Here is a 26098-nt window from a genome sequence, read left to right on the forward strand (position 1 = left end):
TGACACCTCTGAAAATTCAAGCCATTACATTTTCCTCGTCGAATTTGTGGTCCCAAAACCACTGTTCCGACTAGACCCAAAATCGGGCTGTTACATTCTACCATTTTCTCCTTTTTTGTTTTATATTATGGGTATATTGTTATTTGCTTATATTTTGATATAGATTTAGTTATAGGTCGCATCTTGACAACATCAATGTCTAGTTCGATGAGCTCTTTTGAATGGGGTGTTTGGCCTTTGCACCAGGTGATTTTTGTCATCCCTTAGTGCTCTAAGATTGTATAGTAGTTCTAAGGTTTATGACTCCGCCTGAAGACTTTTGTGGTTGGATTATCCTCGATATCCTATGTTGCTAGATAGTCTCAGATGGTTGCATAGTCTCTCTCAACTAGTCCTTAGCGGTGAAGACAGTGACTAAGAACTTAGGACAATTATTATTATTTTATTATTGTGTGGGACAAAGTTGAAGTTTTGTTTGGTTGAGTCCCATGTTAGTTAGTCTCTTTTGTTTTTTGTTGGCTTTTTGCAACCTTTTGTGTTAGGTCAGTTCCTATGTCGACGAACGGTTTATGCCTCTTTTCTCTTATCTAGATGTGGTTGTTGTTCACTCAATTTCTTATCGTCGAGTTTGGTTTGACTACATAATGGTCTTGTTGTTTTCTATCCTTAATGAAGTTCTGATTGTTTAGACCAAAAAAATTATAATCAAAAGGTTTCAAGAACTATGCATGAAATAATTCGTATTATAAAAAATATATGCATGAGTATAACTAAAACAATAATTAAGTAATTAAAATTAAATACAACCAACACTTTTAGAATTTAAGTCAAATAATTTTACATTACAATAGTTTAACTTGGTATCTTTGATGTCTTGAGATTTTGATATAACATTTAAGATAAATTTTATTTATATTTCTTAAAGTCATATCATGAAAAATTGTTCAAACATTTTAAAAGCATCTCAAAAACTTGTAAAATATTCAAAATATATTCCAAATGTATTTTTATATTGTCTAAATAAATTTGAGTCGATGGTAAAACGTTTTGAGGTATTTAAACTCATTTTATAAAAGGTTGGGAAGAAGTATTAGTACTTTATCCTCGTTGTATCGATACAACTAGGACAGTAAGTAAAAATGTGAAAACCTATATATTGGTGTCGATATTTAAGGAGAAGTATCAGTACGTAGGAAGAAGTATCGGTACTTGCCCACTTGTGCTCATACAAATGTTTTGCAACAACCATATAACAACTAGTTTTAAAGCCAAGTATCAATACCTCCTTTTAGGTTTCAATACCTAGGTTGCATAAACAATTTTCTTGGCCTAAATTTTTTCTTCCAACGATTAGAATACATCCCCACGGCCATAAATGTCCTCAAACTTATTCATTGGTATAAAAACTCATTAAGAACACTTCAAGACTCAATAGATGAACATCCAAGTATAAAAATAAAGAGAAAAGCTTTCAATTCTTAATTCTCTTATTTTTCTTTTGTACATATCTTTTAGGTACTCATTGTTAGATCTTTTTATCATTCTCAGTTCCATTACTTGAAAGAGATAACACTTGTAAGCACACACCTTTGAGAAATCCTTATTATTTACATATTTCCTCTTTATTGTAAAGAGTTACTTAAGGTTTTGAACCTTAAGTGAATGGTAAAAGGTTTCTAGTTGAGCCACAAAAGTTAGAGGGTTGCAGTTAAGTAATAAAAAACTAGGAGGAGGTTGGTTTCAATTAAGTAATAAAAACTAGAAGAAGGTTTTATATTATCTTTTGTAAAAAGATAGAAATTATAAATGTTATACATTTTTTTTTAAAAGATTGCAATTCTTATAGTGAGTTGGAAAAATCCATAGTTAAAGTATACTACGGTTGTTGAGGTAACGAACGAGTGATAAAAGGTAATAATTCAATCACGTTAATGATTATTACGTAAAATTTAAAAATTGGATGGTCAAAATGTAATCTTATATAAAATTTTAAGAACAATTGATGTGATTTACCCTTTCTATATTTAGTTAATACCATGAGAAAGCAACCTTACAATAGAAACCACATCTAACTTCACGAAAAGTATTCTCAAAAGAAAAATTCACAAAATATAAGATTTGACGATTTGTGGCCAAGAAACAACAAAATGTTGAAATATTTCAATAGTGTTCATTAAAATGTCATTATCACGCATAAAATAAATTAAATTAAATATTGGATGAAATGTTAAAATTATTAAAGCTATAAAATTAATAAGGTATCAAGTTTAAAACTTATTATTAATAAAATTTTATTAATTTTAAAAATATAAAAACAAAATATCATTGTGATAATATAATTTACTTTATGAAATAAATAAATTTGTAATAATTTCTAAATTGAATTGATCTTATTAACTTGTAAGTCTAACTCGATCAAAGATTTAAAATACATATAAATTAGTAAAGTAATATTATTTTAACATATTATTAAAAAGATAATATTATGAGAAATCATTTTTTCAACCGTTTATGATTATATATATATATATATTTTACATAATATCTATAATTATCCATAGTCTCTATCCAATTTTAAAATAAGAGAATAATATGTTTCAATACACTCGAACAAACGTCTTCTTACATTGATAACAATGCTAATATCAATCGAGTTAAGATTCAATCGGCTATGAGAAATCAATTTAAACCATTCCCACTAATATTTCAAGGGTTTTTACATTTTAAAAGACTAATATTTCAAAAACATTATAAAATCAAGCTAAATTCATATTAGTCAAAAAAAAGAAAAATTATTTAAAAGATGAAGATTAATATATTATTTTATTTAAAATAACGATAACATCGTGCAAAAATATAAAAATCGATAACTTATTTACATTTTCCAATATATTTAAAAAGAAAATAATTGATTGGCTAATAGGTAGCAAAATTCATAAAAAGTAACTAAAATAAAATGCCCACCACAATCATCAAAGTTGCGCATGACCCATGATGCCGAAAACGCATCAGTATCGAGTGGTGGACGTTAAAGGTTCCGTACCTAATCCTCTGGGCCCCGCTACACATGGGCCTCAAAAATCCGAAAACCCGATCCATCTTTCAATTTTACTTAATTACCCCTAATATCTTCTAAGAATATTCGAATCTATTGGATATAACAGTACTTTCACTTTAATACAATTTTTTAATTTTTTATATAGCAATCCAGAAGCGACCAAAGCCAAGGCCAAAAATCTGTTCAAGCTTTGTTGAGACTTTAAACTGAGCTTTGCTGAATTTTCGTGATCGTCGAGAAAGAAAATTATGGGAAGGAAATTCTTCGTTGGCGGCAATTGGAAATGCGTAAGTATTTCTCTTCGGATTTTTGCATTATTTTTTATTTTTACTTTTTTTTGCGGAAGTATTTCAAGAATTTGACTGAGATTAGAATCGGGTGATCTATTTTCTGTTTGATTTTACAATTATTATTTAATCGTGTTAGGGAAAAGTTGCTATTCTTGATAGATCTTTAATAATGTAACGATGTATGATTTTTCTTGTTCGGTCATATAAACAAGTGAACTCGATGTCTAATTTGAAGCGATAAATTTTTTTGTAGAATGGAACCACTGAGGAAGTGAATAAGATTGTGAGTACTTTGAATGCTGGAGAGGTGCCTTCTCAGGATGTTGTTGGTAAGCCAATTGATTTACTATTAAAAAAGAAATTCAGGCTGAGTTTGGAAAATTGGATTTCAAAAGAGGGATTTAGATTTGAAAAGTAGTATAAATTGTGTAAAAAAGCACATTAAAATGTTGCACTCATGATTATTTTCCAAAGTCATGGATTTGTTGGATGACTGTTCACTGGTGAATTTGAAATACCCGTAAGTATTTGTGACTGTGAAAATCATGTTTTATGCATTTCAAAAGGTAATCATATTGAATTTTAATTAATTATATATTATGCTTGCATTCCATTCTCACAATTTATAAAGAAATAAAAAAATTTAAAATTCATGTTCTCAAACGTAGGTTTGAACTTGATTTGTTGTACTGTGGTTTATTTTCTTTTTGGAGGAGCTAAAATGTACTGCAGTTTTGAAGCATTTATCATTGATGGAAACACTAAATTTCATAAAAAAGTGTTGTTTATTTGCTTTTTTTCATTTTCTTATAAAAGAAATTTATAGAGTATGCACCGTGGATCCATTCAAATTTCATTATTGTTTTTCTGTTTTCTTTGGGTTTAATTTAATCATACAGTTACCTAGCCGTTTTCTGACTGATTTCCTTGATAAGCATTGGTTTTTGTAATTGGATCAGTGATGTTTTGCCTCTTGTATTGTTATACTTGTTGTTTTCTTTGCTACAATTAGTTTCTCTTTTATTGTTATCAAAACTCAAAAGGGATGATATAATGGATGGCTAATTTGGGGTAACATGCTATCCTTATACAGAGGTTGTGGTTAGCCCTCCATTTGTGTTCCTTCCTTTGGTCAAAACTTCACTGAGACCCGATTTCCATGTCGCTGCACAAAATTGTTGGGTCAAGAAAGGAGGTGCTTTCACTGGTGAAGTTAGGTATGCCCTCATTTCCTTTATACTATTACTTTTGTTTAAGCCTTTCCATACCTTTTATTTTGTTCTTCAATCGACTTTCCCTTTCGATTCTTTGGGTTAAGATGCTATTCTGCTTTTGGTTAACCAGACATTTAGCGTCATTTTCCTGTTTCATAGGAACAAATAAAACATTGACAAGCAAAGAAAGGATGATGTATATGTATATTTGAGGCTTTGAGCAAATGCTTCACATCAGTGAAATTTGATACAGCCATTAGTTTGGTTTGCTTTACGGATGAGAGATCTTTTAAGTTATGAATTCTTTTTTAATTTTCAGTGCAGAGATGCTTGTCAATTTGAGCATTCCTTGGGTTATTATTGGTCATTCTGAGAGGAGACTTATTTTGAAGGAGTCAAATGAGGTAACTTGTGTTTGATCGGACTATAAATACTAACATCTCTTATATTTCCAATACTATGACTTATACTCATTTTTTTCTTATCAGTTAAACTTTCAGCATTTTGTTAACTTCACAATTTTGGTTCTTTTGTTTTAGTTCGTTGCGGATAAGGTTGCTTATGCACTTGCTCAAGGCTTGAAGGTGATAGCTTGTATTGGGGAAACACTTGAGCAACGTGAAGCAGGATCTACTGTGGCGGTTGTTGCTGAACAAACTAAAGCAATTGCAGGTATGTATTTAATGCCTTCTTTACCTTTATAAAGCCCCTGGTGCAATTCTTTTGGTGATACTCTAAACTTATATGTGGCAAGGTAGCAGATGTTGTGTCAATGGCTTGGTGTCACCAATATTTGTTAATTATTTAGATGCTATATTTGTTCTATCACATGCATTGTTGCAGCAATTTCTTTCCGTATGTTCTATTCTCACTTCTCTTGAGAGAAGTCTATTTTGAACATCTAAACATTATGAAATATTTCATGCCTTTCTGCATTGTACTCTTGTTGCTGCATATTTATTTAGTGTCAGATATTTTTATTTTCAAAATAATGTTTGTTTATGACTGTATTCCATTGATAATTCATGTGAAAATGAGTGGTTACTCACCTTGGTATCAGTATATTTCAGTACACACCCTGGTCTTTTTAAAAAATGCTATTTTTGCATCACTAAATTGAGAGTGCTACAAAATCTAAGCATAGGTTGGGTTTCCTGTGTAATTTCCAATGGCAGCAAAAATATCAAACTGGACTGATGTCGTTTTGGCATATGAGCCTGTGTGGGCTATTGGAACCGGGAAGGTTGCTACTCCAGCTCAAGCTCAGGAAGTAAGTTAGGCTGTTTTTATTTTAGAACCTCATCATAATTATGTATGCAATATAGAAAAACCTTAGGTCATAATTTGCGTTTAATTTCTAGGAATAATGTGGATTGTCTTGTACATAATTTTCCTTTGTGAAGTTTTACTTACAAAGTTTTTATGTCTGTAATAGGTACATTTTGAGTTGAGGAAATGGCTTCAGGCTAATGTTAGTCCCGAAGTTGCTGCATCAACCCGGATTATTTATGGAGGTATTTGACATCATCCTTTTACTCTTGCCTCTCTTTTTGAGACTTCATATTCTTAAGATATTCAACTTAATAGTTCATAAACAAAAAAATGTTTCTGTAAAATATTAAGAAAGGCTTGCCCTTATTTACAGGTTAAACAAGAAAGCTAGATTCTCAAGTCCTCATGTTGCTTCAATATATTTTTTAAGTACCCGTGTCCACGACTATGTGTTTGACTTGTATTCAGATATGACTCTCTAATGGCCCTCTGAATATGTAAAAACTTTAAAAAGACTGAATATACCCATATCGGACACATGCTAATATCTAACATTCACACCGGAGTCCTAGTAACATAGCTTTTAACAATAGTGAATACAAGGTTTAACCCAGTTGTGGCTCATTCAACCACCTTAACTAGGTGGCATCCAATTGGTTTAGGATTCAAATCTCAACAGCCGTAGTCTCCTTTCGTATTCCTAAACTGTGACCTTTTTTATACAAAAATCCCTTAATCTATAGCAAAATACAAGTAGCATTTTCTTCCCAGTTTCTTGCTCTTGTTATGAACCGGATGCCCTATTATTTTCAGGGTCCGTCACTGCTGCAAACTGCAAGGAACTAGCAGCTCAGCCTGATGTTGATGGTTTCTTGGTCGGTGGAGCTTCACTTAAGGTAAAAAAATATTGATACTTCTTCTCCTTTCCTTCTCTTCTATTTATTTCGGTATGATATTTATCATGTTATGTTGTACTATCGGCAGCCGGAGTTCATTGATATCATAAAATCTGCTGAGGTGAAGAAGAATGCCTAAGGTTTTCGGTTGGAAGCTTTGAGAGTACTTGCAGTAGCTGTTGCTTGGGAATGGAAGGTTTAGGATCTGTTGCATAATAAGAGTTTTATAAAGAAAATAAAATACTAATTTTCAAGGAATAATTCATGCTTTGATTCACACCAGTACCTTAAACTGGATTTTCTGTACTATTAACATGTTTTACTGTTTCCCGAGAAATGCATTTTTCATTTCAATAAGTTTTATTTCCATGATTTTCTTTTATCTCAGTCCAGCCATGCATTTGTACACACACACACACATATTCTATTTGTAGGTTAGAAAATTAACATTGCAATAAAGCATTTGTAGTGTAGCATAGGATGTAATCGGGTTAACTTCAGCTTAAATTCAACTCAAAACTTGGCTAGAATTTAATAAACCAAGTACTTAGTAATTTATAAAAAATAAAAAATAAATTTATCCTACTATATATATATTTGAATAATTTTATTAAAGGTTCGGATCATATTGGTTCTCTTTCACATAATATGTAGAATTACCATAATCTTTTCTCAACCTATAAATAGGAGTATAATGCGTTTGAGTGTTTAAACCTATGTTCTTTTACATTCATGTTCTTTTGCATTGATAACAATATTTTATCTCAAGTTTTTGTAAAAATTTTATCTCAAATATGTATCTTTTTTTATCATATTATTCTATTTTAAATTAAAAAACTTAAGTATATATCTCAAAACTTTTTATTACCAAGCCAAAAGAATTATTATTTCTCTCTTTCATATATAATATATTATTATATATATATCAATAATATATAAATAATTTAAAACCGAAGATATTTACACTTATTTATAAGGTAAGTGTGAGATGAATAAGTGTTCTCTAGTTGAGGTTGAATAAAAATTAGTTGTGTAAACAATTGTCACATGTTGACAAAATGAGTATGTCATGTGTCAAAAATTAGGTTTTCATGTCAACCAGAGTCTAAAACCTTATAATATAATATACTAATTCTCTTTGTGATGCACGGAATTATGGTGTACATTGTTTTTTTAATTATGTATATAATTTTTTGCTAATATTATAATAAAAATAAAAATATATTTTCTGTAATCATATTTATTTGTAAAATCAGACTTACATAATAATATTAAACTTATTTTTTACTATTATTTTCAAAAAATAAAATTTATAATTACTTATATAATTTATTTGATGTTTGACTGAAAGATGTTTCTTGAGAACCAATCTAATTTGTAATTTTAATAAAGGAATTTCTTAAATTTCAAAAGGTTGAAAACAACGAGGACTTAAATTGTGATTTAGGAATATTGAGCACTTCAAATAATTTAAGAAAACATGGATGGGTTTAAAAGGAATTTACTCATTCATAAAAGCTATAAATTTCTAATTTATTACCTTAACTCCATTTTATATACCATTGATTATTCTAATTAATAAGCGAGTTTTTTTTCTTGTTTATTTATTTCTAAATTTATTATTTTAAATTGAAAAAAGAGTTAAAAGCAATTTTATTGTTTTAAATAAATGATTATAATGCTTGTGTTTTAAAAATATATTTATAACCATTAATTTAAGAAAATAATCGTGTAATGATCACGATATATGTTTAATTAACATATAATTATATAAATTTAAAATTAATTTATTTTTATTTTAAATATTTAAATTTATAAATTATTGATATTATTCAAAATAATATATTATAATTTTAAAATAACAAAAATTGTGATGAATAACACATTTGTCATGTGTTATCATAATAGATTTCAATAAAATAGGTTTCCATGCCACGTAAAACCTACAACTTTGTAATAATATATATATGATGAGACTTTTTTTTCTAAATTATAAAATAGTTGTGAAATGATAAAATGCTATAAAATTGAAAAGTTCATGTTTTTAAAAATTCAAAAAATTCGGAAATTCTAAAAGGAATCTAAAAAATTAAAATGAGAAACCCAAAACAAATAATACCATCCAATCAAATCACCTTCAACTTTGCAAATAAATAAATAGGATTAATATAATATTTGGTATACTTAAATTTTCTTTTGCCCAATTTAGTACTTGAACTTGACATTTTTTTATAATTTGACACTTAAACTTTTTTGGGCCCAATTTGGTACTTGAACTTGGCATTTTTTCTTCTAATTTTGTACCTAAGCTTTTTAGGTTCAATTTGGTACCTAAATTTATTAAATGTTATACAAATTACGTAAAATACTAATGATGTTAGTTTTTTTATGCTATAAAAATATTGTCAGTATTAGAGGAAATCCATGTTAAAAAAATAAGTATTGAGCTATGCTTAACTAATTAATATTAAATAAGAAAAATGATTTTAAAACCCCAAATTAAAAAAATTCATTATTTTCAATTAATAAAATAATAAAATAAATAAATAAAATTAAAAGTAATTGAACATATAAAGTACAAAAAATATCATATCATTTGTCACATGTTGGTCATACATTAATTATTTTACTACCTCATAACAGAAAAATATTTTAGTATATTGAAGTAATTTGTAAAATATTTGAGAAGTGCCAAATCGAACAATAAAATTAGGTACCAAATTAGAAAAAAGATTCAAGTTCAGGTACCAAATTAAATCTCCAAAAAGATTATATACCAACTTAATAAAAAGTGTCAAGTTTAGATACCAAATTAAGAAAAAGTGTCAAATTTGGGTACGAAATTAAAAAAAAGGTTTAGGTACCAAATATTATATTAAGCCAAACAAATAAAAGAAATAAAAAAACCGGCCCAGCTCAAATTTCAGCCCCATATATAAGCTTAAAAAAAAACCTCGAAAACAATTCATTTAAGCATACAGCAAGAGCAAAGAGAAGCAGGGACACGGGACAAAGGGAATCGTGTTCGTGCATTGAAGAACAAGAGTTGGTGTCCGGTGAGTCCAGTTCCACTGTTCTTTATTTTTGTTTTTGTTTTAATTTCATTTTTTAACATTTAGTTATTCGATTCTTTTATGTTTATTTGCAAATCCCTAATTCATTTCTTTGTTCCTTCTTTTGTTTTAGGGTTTGGGTTTGACGTAAACCTAAGGAGTTTGATTTTATTTTGGTTTTAGGGTTTTCGAGGAATGGAAGATTCAGAAAAGAGAAGGCACCGTGAGAGAAGAGATAGGGATAGGGATAGGGATCGAGAACGGCGTCGTTCCGAGAGAGAGAAGAGCAGCGATTCCGATAGAGAAAAGGAGAGGGAAAAAGAAAAGCATCGAGATAGGGGAAGGGAAAGGAAAGATAGGGAACGAGAGAAGGAAAAGGAGAGGGAAAGAGCTAGGGAGAAGGAAAGGGAAAGGGAAAAGCGTGAAAGGGAAAGGGAAAGGGAAAGAGAAAGGGAGAAGAGGGAAAGAGAAAGAGAAAGGGAAAGGGAAAAAGAGAGGGAGAGGGAAAAGAAGGCGAGGGAAAAGGAGAAGAGGAGGGAATATAATAGTGATGATAGCAAGGAGGAGAAGGAACGACATAGGAAGCGGCGAAGGAGGGAACGCGATGACGAAGATGACTGTAACGATGATTATAAGGAGAGGGAGAGTAAATCGAATAGGGGAGAGAGTCCTGCTAGGAAAAAGAGTGGTGAAGATGAGTTGGAGAAGAAAGGGAAGAAAAGTAGGGAAGAGGAAATGGAAGATGAGCAGCGTAAATTGGATGAGGAGATGGAGAAAAGGAGGAGGAGGGTTCAAGAATGGCAGGAGTTGAGGAGGAAGAAGGAAGAAATGGAGAGGGAGAAACGTGGGGAAGGGAATGCGGTTGAAGAGGAGGAGGCTAAGGTTGGTAAAGCTTGGACCCTTGAAGGGGAATCAGATGATGATGAAGCGGCTTCTTCTATGAATGCGGAGATGAGTATGGAGGTCGATGATAATGAGAATGCTAAGCCTGATGGTAAGGTAACTGGAGATGCAATGCATGACGGTGGGAATTCTGAGGATGGAAAAGATAAAATGGTTGTTGACCAAAATGGGGATAATGGGGTTGCTGAGAATGATGATGAAATTGACCCATTAGATGCTTTTATGAATTCAATGGTGCTACCTGAAGTTGAGAAGCTAAGTAATGCAGTTGTTGATCCTCCTCCTAGTGATAGCAATGGGAACCTGAAGACTGATAAAAAAGATGGCTTGAGTAATGGTGGACAGGAGCAGCCAAAGAAAGGTTCGAACAAGGCACTTGGGAGAATCATTCCCGGCGAAGATTCGGATTCGGATTACGGGGATGTTGAGAATGACGAAGAGAATTTAGAAGATGAAGACGATGATGAGTTCATGAAAAGGGTAAAGAAGACAAAAGCTGAAAAACTATCGATTGTAGACCATTCAAAGATCGATTATAAACCATTCAGGAAAAATTTCTATATTGAAGTTAAGGAGATATCTAGAATGATACCTGAGGAAGTGTCTGCTTATAGGAAGGAATTGGAATTGAAGTTACATGGAAAGGATGTGCCGAAACCAATCAAAACCTGGCATCAAACTGGACTAACAAGTAAAATATTAGAGACAATAAGGAAGCTAAATTATGAGAAGCCAATGCCAATTCAAGCTCAGGCACTGCCTGTAATCATGAGTGGTCGAGACTGCATTGGTATAGCAAAAACTGGCTCTGGTAAAACCCTTGCTTTTGTGTTACCTATGTTAAGGCATATTAAAGATCAGCCACCTGTAGTAGCTGGAGATGGGCCTATTGGACTCATTATGGCACCCACAAGGGAGCTTGTACAGCAGATTCATAGTGACATAAAGAAGTTTACCAAGGTAATGGGAATCAGATGTGTTCCTGTGTATGGAGGTTCTGGTGTTGCCCAGCAGATTAGTGAATTAAAAAGGGGAACAGAGATTGTTGTATGTACTCCAGGTAGGATGATTGATATACTTTGTACCAGTGGGGGAAAAATTAGTAATCTTCGTAGAGTGACATACTTGGTTCTGGATGAAGCTGACAGAATGTTTGATATGGGTTTTGAACCTCAAATTACTCGAATTGTTCAAAATATTCGACCTGATCGCCAAACTGTACTATTTTCTGCTACTTTCCCTCGCCAGGTTGAGATTTTGGCACGGAAAGTGTTGAATAAACCTGTTGAAATACAGGTTGGTGGGAGAAGTGTTGTGAACAAGGACATAACCCAGTTGGTTGAGATGAGGCCAGAAAGTGAAAGGTTCCTAAGATTGTTAGAACTTCTAGGTGAATGGTATGAGAAGGGGAAAATTCTGATTTTTGTCCACAGTCAAGAAAAGTGTGATGCTTTGTTCAGGGATTTGCTCAAACATGGTTACCCTTGCCTGTCACTTCATGGGGCCAAGGATCAGACTGATCGGGAGTCCACCATTTCTGATTTTAAGAGCAATGTTTGCAATTTGTTGATTGCAACAAGTGTTGCAGCTAGGGGTTTAGATGTAAAGGAGCTTGAATTAGTGATTAACTTTGATGTACCAAATCATTATGAAGATTATGTTCACCGTGTTGGTAGGACTGGTAGAGCTGGGCGGAAAGGCTGTGCTATCACATTTATCTCTGAGGATGATGCAAGATATGCACCGGATCTCGTAAAAGCTTTAGAACTCTCTGAGCAAGTTGTTCCTGATGACCTGAAAGCTCTCGCAGATGGCTTTATGGCAAAAGTCAATCAGGGACTTGAGCAGGCTCATGGAACAGGTTATGGTGGAAGTGGTTTTAAATTCAATGAAGAGGAGGATGAAAAGAGAAAAGCAGCAAAGAAAGCACAAGCAAAAGAATATGGGTTTGAGGAAGACAAGTCAGACTCGGAAGATGAAGATGAAGGGGTGCGGAAGGCAGGTGGTGACATCTCACAGCAGACAGCACTTGCTCAGATAGCTGCCATGGCTGCTGCCTCCAAAGCTAGTACTGCTTTGATGCAGAATCCTCTATCATCTGGCCAACTGCTTCCCAATGCTGTATTGCCTATTTCTCTTCCTGGTGTACATGGTGTCTCAATGCCTGGGACTGCAGCAGTTGTTCCTGGTAGTGGGCTGTCTGGTCTTCCAAATGAAGAGGCTGCTCGAAAAGCTGCACTGCAAGCTGCTCTCAATTTACAGCATAACCTAGCAAAGATTCAAGCTGATGTTATGCCTGAACATTATGAAGCTGAGTTGGAGATCAATGAATTCCCACAAAATGCTCGATGGAAGGTTACCCACAAGGAAACTTTGGGCCCAATATCGGAATGGACTGGAGCTGCCATTACTACGAGGGGCCAGTATTTCCCACCTGGTCGGATCCCAGGACCAGGAGAACGCAAGCTTTACTTGTTCATTGAAGGACCTACTGAGTTATCTGTTAAGAGAGCTAAGGCAGAACTGAAACGTGTGCTGGAAGACATCTCACACCAGTCCTTACAACTTCCTGGTGGGACTCAACCCGGCAGATACCAAGTTTTGTAGATGTAAGAACTCATATCCAACTTATTATAGGGATAAATTTTCTACATTAGCTTTTCTGTATATCTGCATTGTTGGTTGCTCATATTCAAATTTTTTACCCTTTAATTTATGCTTTAACTAGTTGCTTGTTGCAAAAGTTCGCTGTTGCTTAATTTTCTAACAAAAGTGGAACTGTAGTTCTTCTGATAAGAAAGTCAAATAGGAGTTAAGTATGGAACCTAATATATTTATTAAAGGCAAGTCTGGATTAATCTTGACTTTATCTTTGGTACAAGGAATAAACTAGTAAAATACACGCTCTTCTCTTGCATAGATTGTTGGATTTGTGGTTGGACTTGTCACTCAGACCCAAAAGTCAATCTTCATGATGGTGTTCCTCTTCGTGTGATTCAAGACTCGCATCCTCTTCGGGGTATGAAACTAAACGATATTTGTTAACTAAAAATGGCCATAATAGTAGTATTATTATTCTGAAGGGGAAAAACTAATGATGGATTTTTAGGTGGTTTGCTAATTAATTGACATATATTTGACTGAGGCAACATAATTTGGTAGAATTAATTTGGTAGGAAATAAGTAATTTAACTAAATGAATCTATAAGGATGTGAAATAAGGACTTTTGTCATGCATCGGGTAAGTTCTATTATCTTACTTATCAATGACTGATTCCTTTGTTTTATTTCCAGATGCTTGGTGTAATCCCCTGTCAATCAAGTGACAGCTTATGACCTCCATACGTTATATTTCTCTTTGATTTTCTTTCTAACTGTCAAATTGTGACGTTTGAAACTCATGAGCTCTTCTTGAATGATCCTATTAATTCTTGTGACTTGCTTTTGATTTCTCTACATATATATATGCAGTTATTTGGTTTACTTCATAAATCTCTGGTAGAATCATAAATAAATATGCTGTTTCATATTGTTGTCGTTTCTGATGTTTCAGAGGTTTTCTTATTCTCTCTTCCTAGAGTCTTATGCTATTTTATGTTTCAATTTCTTGTCGCAGAGATTATATCCATTACTAGCTCTCATCTTCATTATGGGAGGAACTTTCGCAAAAGTACTAGCTGATAAAGGCTGATTTTCTTACATGCATGGTTAACCTTTCATTTAATAATGGTGATTAACAAGGATTCTTTTTTTTTTCTTTTTTATTTTTCTTTCTCTTGTTTTTCAGGTCTGAGGACTGGAGATGTAAGCCTATTATTTTCAGATTTTGGGAGCACGTTGTTTTGGGTTTTGTGCATTCTGATGCATTGCCTTGACCTCGGATTCACTAGTCCTTTAGTCAATTTTATATGGATGCTGGTTTAAATCCTGCTTCTGAGTGCTTGCTCGAGAAATTGGTGTTAACTGAAAGTCAAATCATGGAACAAGATGCTTTAGTTCCAGAACCATATGATATGATGAAGTTTCTTTTCTTTATGGTCAAAAAGTATTCGATGATGTTCCTATACTATTAAATTACTCTTTTGATGAGGAATATGATGTATTTTTTTTTTCTTTTTTCATGTCTTAGGTGTTACTGATAACATTTTGCTCCGTAATGCGAACTTCCATGCTATCTCAAGAGGATCAATCTGAGATTGCATTTTGGTTTATGTGGATGTCCTTGGATCTTTGGAAAGTTGACTCTTTAACCATATTTTGTTCTTTGACTGAGTTTTTTCCTTTCTTGAAGGTAGTATATATGTGAACAGCATATAGCAAAAGCCTGCAGGGTTGCTTGGTTGGGGTTCTATTTGTGTGTTTCTGGTACGATTTTGCTGGTATGATGGTCAACTTTTTCCGACAAACGGACTTGAGCTTCTGACGAAAAGGTATCCATGGTGCATTCTAGGTTGATGTTGTTGGATCTGCATAATACTCTCTGCTTCTTGCTCGATATTCGTTATGCTCTTCATGCTCTGCTTCTCGGTTGTTTTGGACGTGTCTACATGATTTATTGTGTATATATCTTGAGTGCTTGGTGTTGAATATTATGTGTTGCATCGATTGTACAGAGTAATATTGAGATTCAAACGAATTGGTTAAACACTAACTGTGACAAGTTACAATCACAGCACTTGTTCCCACTTTTGAGTTTTGTTTGTCGGCTAGAACAAGCATCTTGGTGAAATCTTTTGTTTAATTTTCTAATGGCACAGATCAAATTGGGCGGATGAGGTTTCTTTTGGCCAATCATAAGTTCGCTGCCCCATCTTGATTTCGACCGGAGCTAGGTGAGCTGGAAGAGTTATTTTTTATTTGTCATTGTTAAGCGGTAGTACATTGACACAACATGTGAGCTCTGTTTAAGCATCTCATTTATATCATCATATTCCTAGATTAGTTCATAGCTTGGATTATGCATACAGATTCTTCATCGTAGTAGTATTTTCCGACTTGATTAGTTGGTTAAGGGTTTTGAGATTGAAACAGATCTGTGTTTCCCCAGTTGATGTGGCTCCTCCACAAACAGTGCCGACCGAACTGGTCGAGTCTTTCTGGGACAAAAAGTAAAAGGTTTGCATAAGCAATCAGAATAATATTTGAGGGAAAATATAAAGTCCATATTCAACTTGTGGTCAACTCAGGTCAGTATAATAAAAAAACTTTAAAGCAGCATAGCAAAGAAATCCTAACCATTGTTCACATATTACTCTCTATGATGACTTTTGAGGACTTAGTTCATAGCATTGTTGTTGATACAGCTTGAGGACAAAACCTGCATTTCACTATTATAACACAATTTAGCCCCATGCTAACTCATTATGATTTGGTTTAGGTTGGTCCAATCTGACTCAAATTCGTTAATCATAATTTACATTTGATTTAGCTTGATTTTATCAAAAAAGTTCAATTTAGGCTCTATTTGTGTTGAAAAGAATTTAATATTTAATATTTTCAGTAATTTATTTTAAACATGTTATTCACAATAAAAATTAAAAGATAGGTTTTTCTTTTAAAATGGTGTAAAAAGTTGTGAGTAAATCTTTTAATAGAGAGGATTCTCAGTATATAATTTTAAGTAAAATACCAAATAAAATTTATAATTTAATCAGCACTTAATTTTATTACTTTTTTTGTACATATCCTTAAATATTTTCAACTTAAACTCTAAAAGAATAGAATTTATAATCATTTAGTTTTAAAATAATTTAAAGTTTTAATCTTAATTGGGATTTAATTTTGATTTTAAATTTTCAAATCAAAAAGTGGTTGGCAATGTTTATAGTCGAGTATGCAGTCATATATTACCAAATCTATGTAGTATATTCTGTTTTATTATGCACCATAAATAAAAGATATTACCAATTATTTCAAACCCTAAAACATTTATTATCTCAATTTCTAAAATTACCTTTAGCACATTTAAATTTTTCCTCTTTGGTTCATTTTCAACCAATCTTTTGACCATTGAAAGTAATTCACATAATAATTTTGATATTATTCCCATTTATAAATTATAATAGTCTCACGACCCATTTATAAGTGCCTTTTTATATTAGTTTCACGACCTACTGATTTATTAATATTTCTAAATTAGCAATTAGCAATAAATTAATATTTTGATAACTTTTAGTCATTCACATTAGTTGTTTCTAGCAAAGGTTTCTTTCTTCTACTTATTTCGAGGATGGCTTATTTTCGGTTAGAGTTTTATTCGTCCTTTCAATTTTAAAGTTTAAATTTTGTATTAATTATTATTTTTTATGTTGTGACAAATTATATTTTAATAATTAAGGCTTCGTTTGATTTTCGAAAATAAAGATTATTTTGGTTTTGATTTTTGGAAAATGAAAAACATTGAAGAGAATATCACTGATTGAAAATGAAAATATGTAAAAATTAAAAAATAACTAAAGAGTTGTTTTAAAAAATGCTTTCTAAAATTGGAAAAAGAAAACAATGATTTTAAACTTAAATAAATTAAGTCTGATTCAAAGTAATGCAAAATTTTAACCTTTTTAAATACAACTGTAATAACGATTGAATTTTGGCTTAATTGGTATGGACATTGTTGCCAATGTAGGAAGACGTGAGTTTGAGTATGTTGATGCATATTACCTTTCTATTTATGAGTTGGGGGATATGGGTAGTTTTAGACATCATGTAAAAAAGAACAAATATGATCATAACTTACAATGAGATTGTTTGAAAAAAAAATGTAATTTATCTTAGTGGGAATTCATGTAAGTTTAGGGAATTTTATTTTCTTTTTCATATTTTTATTATAGTAAAATTGGTTCAAACATGTTTTAATGTTTTTATTATTGAATAAAGCAACTAATTTATTTTTATTTATGAAATGTGTTTTCAAATTTTAAAAATAAAAAATATTTACTAATGGAGGAAAGTTTTTACTTATGACTGAAGCATAAAAAAAGTTGATAATTTTTTTCATATATATGATATTATCCTGTTGTTGAGTGTTTTTGATGTGTGTTCTCTTGGGGAGAAGAATTGGGTATTTATCTGACATGGTCATTATTCATGGAATTGATGTTCTAAGTAAGCTCTATGCATGTCGACGTCTATGCTATCCTAGAATTAACATGTGTTCGTTGGTCCAGGTGTTCGCCAGTTCACTCGTTTGGCTTTGCACCCTCTGTTTGTGAGCACTCAGGGACATGCGAACTGGGCTTGTGAGGAGAGCTCGCGAGCCCTCACCGCGAACCTTTTATGTATCCACCTGGTGGGGTTCAAATTCGAGTCATGGGTCGGTAACCCAGATTATACCTGAGTTTCAGGCTGGCAATTGGAAATACCATAACTATATAGTCACCCTTGATGATTCTAAGAAGGGTTATAAAGTGGCACTTCTTAGAACTAATATTTAAAATTTGAATGGCTTACCAAACATGCATTGGTCACTGGAGTCTAACGTTTACCTCACTACGTGTACGAAGGGATTATACTTGTTCAATTCCTTCGTCCTTGGTTAGTTGAATCGTTAAAGTATAGGGGCAAAAAAATCTTTAAAAGGGGAGTTATAAAGCCGTAAAAGTCAATGTTTTGAACATTTTTGTCTGCTGCGATCGATAAGGAACATTTTCTTTAAGGTAGATTTCTGCGAATTTTTCTACTTTGGGTATTTTTACCCTTCTATTACGATCGTGCCTGGAAGTAGGGGAGGCAGTAATTGCCGTGCAATTTCGAGCTATCCATCACAACAGCGTGCAGTGGGGGTTCCTATTGAGGTTAATTTCTACGCCTGTATTACAAAGATGAAGGACATGTTTCGAGCCCTAAAAGTGCGAGGGATTAAAATCCCCAATTTCGTGTATGATTTTTCAATTCCTATGAGTTTGCATCGTCTGAGCAACACTAGTGACAACAATTTTCTACTTCCCTTCCACGTAATAGAAGTTGGGTTTCATTTGCCTCTTCACCATTTCTTTTGCCACCTACTTGAAGATTACGGGATCGCACCTGGCCAGTTGTCTTGGTTCTCCTGGTGGATCGCGATGGCTTATTTTGTTTATTATTGTCGACGCGATGAGGTACGACTTCTTGTTTTTCAAAACTTGTACCAATTGAAGGCCCACAACTGAAGGAGTTAATCAGGTCTCTACTACTTCACCCCTCCCTCGCAAAGACGTGGAATCTATAATTTCTAATAAGTGCTATAACTTCTGTTTGAATTGGGGCAAGTATATTGAGGTGAAGTGTAAGCTCGTCGATGACTTCAATTTTCCCACGGGATGGTCCTCGCCAAGTAAGGACATGTGTTTAAATTAGCAGAACATTATGATTAGAGAGGGTTAGGCGTAATTTAAGAGGCTTCGCAAGGGCCGCATTCTAAATTTGGAGGATGTCTTAATCGCAAGGAATGTATTTTGATTCTATCTGGAAAAATTTAGCCCTATCGGATGGAGATCGGGTGGTAATAGTTAAGTATCTGATGTTGTTAGGGTGTAGTCTAAAAGGTTCATGTGGCCACATGGGGCCAAAGATGATCTAGGACTGATGTTGTTGGGATACAAAGAAGAATTAATAAATTACTTCTATAGTTATTGTAAAATGAGGCCTCTTCCTTAGTTCTCACTACCTTCGCCATATGTGGAAAGTGATGCGAACCCTAACTTGCTTACTGCTATTTCTGATCTTAGAATTGTTGGTAGTGTAGGCACAACTTGTGACAATGAGGACAGTTCGGAGGAGTTTACTAGTTTGTCGCGCGGAATCGACGAATACATGGACGTGCAATCATTATAATTGACTTATCGATTGGAGGAGAAAACTTGTTATCAAGGATCAATTCGAAATCAAAGTAAAAATCAAGCCTGAAGCTAGAATATCATCACATCAATTTATTCCATTTAATTTTGTTTCTATTTATTTTTACTGTTATTTCAATTTCAATTATCTATATTATTTTTACTTTTGTTGTATTTAAATTCTCTCTTTTATTTTTGCATAGATTGTCACATGTTGTAGGCACAACAACTGCCTGGCGTGGAACCTGATTAAGTTGAAACAATAATTTTAGATATCCCGATCCTTGCGAGATCGAACTTACTTCCTATATTACTATTTATATATTGCTTAAGCATAGAAATATTATTTTTGGTAGATTCAACATAAGAACATCTATTATGTCTGAGATTTTTCTTTGTTCAATATTATATTATGGGCAAGGTCTACCCTTGAAAATTACATGCATTATATTTTAATAGCATAAGCGATAATTGTGCTTTGTTACGCTAATATTATGGGACATAAAATTAACGAGTGTAAACTAATTCAGTTGTGTTATTTATTTATGAGTAAGGAAAAATAATAGTGTTGGAGTAGTTATTGTCATTTTATATACTTTGATTCAAGATTTTATTTATAAATGCAAATTTAATATAGTTTTTATTTATATTTTTATAATTTTTCGGTACAAGTGACAATTAGTTATTAATAACGATTACAATTCAGATAAATTCTTAAATAGCAGAAAGGGATAATGCATTCAAGTCTCCATGTAACAGCACCACCAGAGTTGAGTTTCATGTTTACGTTTCTCTGTGTTTTTCACTTAAATTTAATTGGTTTGACATAGATTCTTTGTAATTTGGGTTGGCTTAGAAAATTATTCTATAAAATGGATTGTATTTTTCTCCTTTTATTAAGAATATGAATAAATTAATTTTTATATGTTATATCACAACAACTAAATTATTTTATTAAAAAGTTATATATTTTACTGTCACATGTAATTGTCTAATTATTTTATTAGTTACTGACAGTTAACCAACAAAAAGACTGACGTAAAATCACATCATATGTTTACTATATTTAAAAGAGTTAAATATAGGATAAGAAACCAATTAAACTTATAAATTTAAGAACTATTGAAAATATTATTATTAATTATTAATGATAAAAATCATTTTAAAAGACTTATTTTAAATATAGTTTGAAAAATTCTATCAACAAATTAAAAAAAACCGTAATTAACTTATATCCAAAATAATTTGAAAATTTAAAACTCCAATTAACTCAATCCCAATTAATTTGATTTTAAGCCAATCCTACATGTTGAACTGAAGTGTTTAATTTGATTCCAAATCAAAAAAGTAGTATGCTAACTAATACGAAACGACAGAGTTTTGTGGGATGGCTAATTTTGTTAGTGCCAATTGTTTTTACTCACAATATTATTTATTCCAGCCAATCAATTATTTAATCCACAATGTAGGTCTTAAGATTATTTTATTCTCTAATAAAGAAAAATCATTCGTTGGTAGAGGATAAATAACTGAAAAATCAAGAAATTTTATATTAGTATTGTTGATACATCGAGGTTGATGATGGTTCACACGAAAATGTCTCGAGAGTTGTGTATATTGGTTTTTGAGTTTTAAGGGAAAAATTGAAGGTTTTTCGAATAATATTGATAGAGTTTTTACAGTTTGATATGAATTCTTTTAGATAGTTGTCTTGTTAAAAAGAGTTAATAGTTGAGTTATAATGGACTTCTTACGTGTATATTTTGATATGATTGAGAGGCTTGTTGTTTCGCCAGTCGGTTTTTAGGTCGAACTGATATGATTTTTGTAACTCTATTGAACATGCAAGTGACATATGTCAATGGAAAACCTAAACTTTGTATACGTGATGAATAGATGTTTTGGGGCGACGTAAGCTAGTCAAGCCCTTATTTTCTTTCTTTAGATCAAAATAGTCAATTTGAGCGGAATTATTAAGAAGTATATAAGTAAATGTTTATTTTTATATTTTTTTCATATATTGACTTTGGAAATTATTTTTTCATTTTTATATGTTTAATTTTTTGTTTAATTTCGTAATGGTAATGGAGGCATCGGATTGGATAGTTGTTATAATGATAATTTGAGTTCGGTTCCAAATAACCTCATTCTCTGCCCCCAATTATAAAAAAAAGTTAATCTTATCTGCAATTTAAGATTATTTTATTATTTAATAAAAATATTACTATAAAAACAGGAATTTTAAGATTCAAGTTCAAGTCTTGTTGTCGAAACTATTTTTTTGAAAAACAAAAATTTAGTTATCGACTTTAAAAACAAAAATTAGAGTCGCCACCGATCCTTTATTAAGGTGTGATCGGCTCACCAAAAAAACAATTCTGGTCTACGAAATTTGAGAAAACAGGTTCGGAAGTCAGTTACGCACGAGGAAGGATTAGCACCCTCGTAACGCCCAAAAAATCGGTACCAAATTTGATTATTTTATGTCTTGGAGTCGAAAATTAAAGAGATTTTGTTAAACTCAAATATTGAAATTTGAAAAGGATAATCGATTATTCAAGTCAAACGAAGAAATTGAGACCCAATACGTTAGGGTACAATTTCTCAAAATCCCCAAATTTTGAATATCACTATTCAATTAATTTTTCAAAGAAAATCTTCATTTCGAGAAGATAATATGTCATGTCCAATGCGTTAGGGCATGACATATCGAATTCCCGAAAATAATTTTTGTTTATATTATAAATAACGAATATTCTCGGTTATTTGGAATTAACGAAGAAAATCGGAACCCAATACGTTAGGGCTCAATTTTCCTCGAAAATCCCTAACTTTGAATATCGTTTTTTATTTTGAAAGCCTTTGAATCATAAAAAATAATTTAATGTTTTGACAAAATCAAGATGTAGTTAAAAAAATGTGTTAAAAATGTCAATGCAACATGAAACGAATATTTTAATTTAAATTATACATGTATATGATATATATATATACATATATAAATGGTATAAAAGTAAATTTTGCAAGTATGTATATGACCATGAAATAATAAAAATAATAATAATAATAAATGCATAAGTTTTATAAAATGTTAGTGCATACATATATATGAATACAAAAGTCATGAAAATAAAACAATAATAAAATACATATCAAGTATATTCATACATTTACAAAAAAAATAAAAGTAAAAATATAATATATTAGTAAATTACAAAAAAAATGAAAATATATACATAAAAACATGCAAAAAAATATTTATAATAATTTGAATAATGTATAAACATGCCCATTATGAAAGAAATATATATATAGGATTATAAAAATATGAAAATGTATAAATATTATCAAATAATAATATATGTACGTATGTATGTAAAAACTAAGAAAATAAAATAATAATAGAATATGTATGTGTATTCATTTAAAAACATTTAAAATATATACATATATATTATAATAAAAACAAACATATGCGTATATATGCATAAATATAATAATAATAAAATAAAAAATGTATATATATTAATAAAAATAAAACAATATATATATATATAAAATAAGATACATATGCGCATAAATATATATAATAATAATAAAAATAATAATAAGTAATATAATAATAATAGTAAAATATAATATAATAACAAAGATAACAGCAACTTAATAACAATAATAGTATTAACAAACTAATATTTAATCTAATTTGTAAAAGCAAATACAATGGACTAAATTAAAATCAAAACAAAATTAACAACACCAAATCAAATTAAAATAGAGGATGAATTTGCAAAATGCCGGCAACATGAAGGGTCAAAAGGGAAATTAATCCCTCCTTTCCCAAAGTGCTGTGCAGCACTGGATTAAAATCAAACAAATTTAATGGTTTAGGGAAAAAATTTGAAAATAGCAAAAACAGTGGTTTTGAAATAATGAAAACATGAGAGGATTAAAAGCATAAATAACCCATAAGTGCTTAAAACCCATTTCAATCTCAAATTTAAAGCTATTCTGCAGCAGCTTCAAAAATTGTTTCATCTTCTTCCCAACTCCTCACGCCAAAACCCCCTCCCTTTTAACTTTGATTTGGATAAATGAAGCAAACGATACCGACGGCGCGCCTCTGCTGGTAAGAATCTCCTCCCTTTCTTTTACTTTTCGTTTTCTTTCTCAAAAAAACGAAGTAAAATACAAAAGAAAAAGATGAGACAAAAAAAAGAAACAGTAAAAAGAACTTGGAAAGAACAAATCACCTTCAAAAATTTGCCTTTTTGATTCTTTATTCTTCTTTCAAATATCTCTGTATACAATATTTTTGCTTCAATTTCTTGTTTTTATCAACTCTCTCAATAATTTTCAGATAAAAAAAAAAATGCAAACCCCCTATTCTCTATTTCTTCTTTTTCTCCTTATTTTCGTAATCCCCCCTCTGTTGCTTTTCTAACCCCCATCTCTCTTTATTTGCTATTGTTTGTGGTTTTGTTGCAGGTAGAACGCGAGGGATCACTGAACGTGGGTGATTGCGACGTGGGGTGATGGGGTCGTTGCTGCAGATGGAGAACGTGCGAGGATCTGCGGTTTCTGCTTCCATTGCTGCTAAAACACGTTGTGGGCTATGGCTAATTTTGGGCCAATTGGGCCAAATGTATTTGGGCTGTTGGTTTTTGGTTTGGTGTATTGGGTCATTGGGCTTTAAGATTTTGGGCTCCGGGCAATAATTGGGTATTACACTTGTGTAATTTGCTTTTTCAAGTTTAACTTAATTATAATTAGTTAAATTGAGTTTAATTAATTTTTAAATTAATTATTTAATTCAATGAGAAATTATTAATATAATATTATAGGTGAGCATTTGTTTGTTTTCTTTTATAGTTTCTTACATATATAGACTTAGGAAATCAATTTTTATATATGTTAACATGAAGACTTATATAAAAATACATTTATAAGAAAGTATAAGAAAATTTAAATAAAACTTTTAGTTAAAATGATTAAATTGAAGTTGTAACGATATTTCACAAAATTACGTAAAAGTTTGTAAAAGTAATGATCATTTAGTCATTTTTCAATTAAGCAGCTCAATTAGGAGCTTAAATAATGCATTGTTTTTGAAACCGATGGTGATCAAATCTATCAGACTACTAATTCTCAATTTAATTTTAATTAAATAAATTATCAAAAATTCATAAAATTTTAAAATAAAAAATATAAAATTCAATTTTACTACACAACCAATCGATTTTTTTATCATAATTTATATGGGTTCACAAATCTTTTAATTATTTTATTTATTTTGATTAATATATCATCAAACAATTTCTCATTTAATCAATCTGACTTGTTGGTCAAATCCAATTTAACAACCCTAGTGGTATATTGAATATATAGAGAAGACCAGCAAATTGGCTTGACCAGAAAAATAATAGATGAAACTGAAAACTACAATTATATATATATATATATAAAATACACCGTACGTGAACCTTATCCGTCACCTTCAGCCATAAATTTCCTCTTTGCAATTTTCTATTTAACCTCAAAAACAAAAAAAAAAATTAAAAAAACTGAATTTTTCATTGACTTCTCTATCAATTGTATGAAAGAAAAAAATAACTGTGTTTGGAAATAAATTTTTTGACAGTATTGCAAGAATTATATTATATATTAGAAAAACGATTTATAAATTCATAATTATATAAAATTTAATATACTAAATAATCTATACATAAAGCTTTTGAGATATTTATATATTTATCAAAATTATATTATTTTTATATTAAAAATATTTATAAGATTATTTTAATAAATGATTATTAATAGAGTGATAATGAGTTCTTATTGGGATTTGTTGGTACTGTTGTTAAATTCCTAAATAATAATTTTATAATAATATTAATTACCCTTTAAAGGAGTATTTTAATAATTTCACAATGGAGTTTAAATATTGTTTTATATGTACAAACATTACCGTATAGACCTGATTATGGGTTGAGTCATTCATACAAGCCCAAAGGCTCGTTTGAAAAGTGGAAAGGCTTGAGCAAAAATATAAGCCCATCAAATGGGCTTTGGCAGAAAATGGGCCAAACTTTAGATAATATTTTAACCTAGGCTCAGCCTGAATTTGCCTAAATTTTTTTCTTGCTGCTATTTATTGATTTTTTATGTCATTTTATTGTTATATTACTACTATTTTGTTGTTGTTATATAATTAAGTTGCAATTATTTTAGCGTTATTTAAATATAAATATTTTTAATGTATTTTCAATTTATTAAAAAATTTTATTTTAATATTTTTAATATATTTGATATATTATATTTTTAAATTTATTTTATATAAAAATTTTAATACATGCGGGCGAGCTTGAATTTAGTATTTTTTATTTAGATAAGATTTGAACAAAATTTAAAATAATTTTCCGAGTCAAACCCGAACTTTTACATCAACTCGACCCAAATCTATCCTGCTTATGATGAGGTCTATTACCTTACCAGAACATGCTTTTTAATTAAGGTAGATGCTTCGTCTACCAACTTTATTCTTTTGGGTTCATTTTCAACCGATCCTTTTTGACTATAGAAAAATATATAATAATTAC

General features: G+C 30.9%; 2 protein-coding genes and 1 long non-coding RNA gene across 11 annotated transcripts; all 3 read left to right on the forward strand.

Moving 5' to 3' along the window:
- Positions 1–3186: 3186 nt before the first annotated feature.
- LOC105777568 (triosephosphate isomerase, cytosolic) lies at positions 3187–7087 on the forward strand. Its single transcript, XM_012600914.2, has 9 exons — positions 3187–3345; positions 3602–3677; positions 4442–4565; positions 4882–4966; positions 5102–5234; positions 5738–5832; positions 5998–6076; positions 6648–6730; positions 6819–7087. The coding sequence occupies exons 1-9, from the start codon at positions 3307–3309 to the stop codon at positions 6867–6869; spliced, it is 765 nt and encodes a 254-aa protein (XP_012456368.1). The 5' UTR covers positions 3187–3306; the 3' UTR covers positions 6870–7087.
- Positions 7088–9647: 2560 nt separating this feature from the next.
- Positions 9648–14897, forward strand: LOC105776218 (DEAD-box ATP-dependent RNA helicase 42). Of its 9 annotated transcripts, none has more exons than XM_052622047.1 (5): positions 9648–9786; positions 9917–13295; positions 13607–13705; positions 14303–14393; positions 14474–14897. In XM_052622047.1, exon 2 carries the CDS (start codon positions 9979–9981, stop codon positions 13291–13293), a length of 3315 nt encoding a protein of 1104 aa, XP_052478007.1. In that variant the 5' UTR covers positions 9648–9786; positions 9917–9978; the 3' UTR covers positions 13294–13295; positions 13607–13705; positions 14303–14393; positions 14474–14897. The 9 variants fall into 9 exon arrangements, with proteins under 9 accessions (XP_052478007.1, XP_052478006.1, XP_052478009.1 ...); XM_052622046.1 differs by having other exon boundaries at positions 14303–14356; XM_052622049.1 differs by lacking the exon at positions 14303–14393.
- Positions 14898–23424: 8527 nt separating this feature from the next.
- LOC105775852 (uncharacterized) lies at positions 23425–24347 on the forward strand. Its single transcript, XR_001127745.2, has 2 exons — positions 23425–23628; positions 23988–24347. It is a non-coding gene; the product is annotated as an uncharacterized LOC105775852 (long non-coding RNA).
- Positions 24348–26098: the final 1751 nt, after the last annotated feature.

The sequence above is a fragment of the Gossypium raimondii genome, chromosome 10, assembly GCF_025698545.1.
Source record: "Gossypium raimondii isolate GPD5lz chromosome 10, ASM2569854v1, whole genome shotgun sequence".
Classification (NCBI taxonomy): Eukaryota; Viridiplantae; Streptophyta; class Magnoliopsida; order Malvales; family Malvaceae; genus Gossypium; species Gossypium raimondii.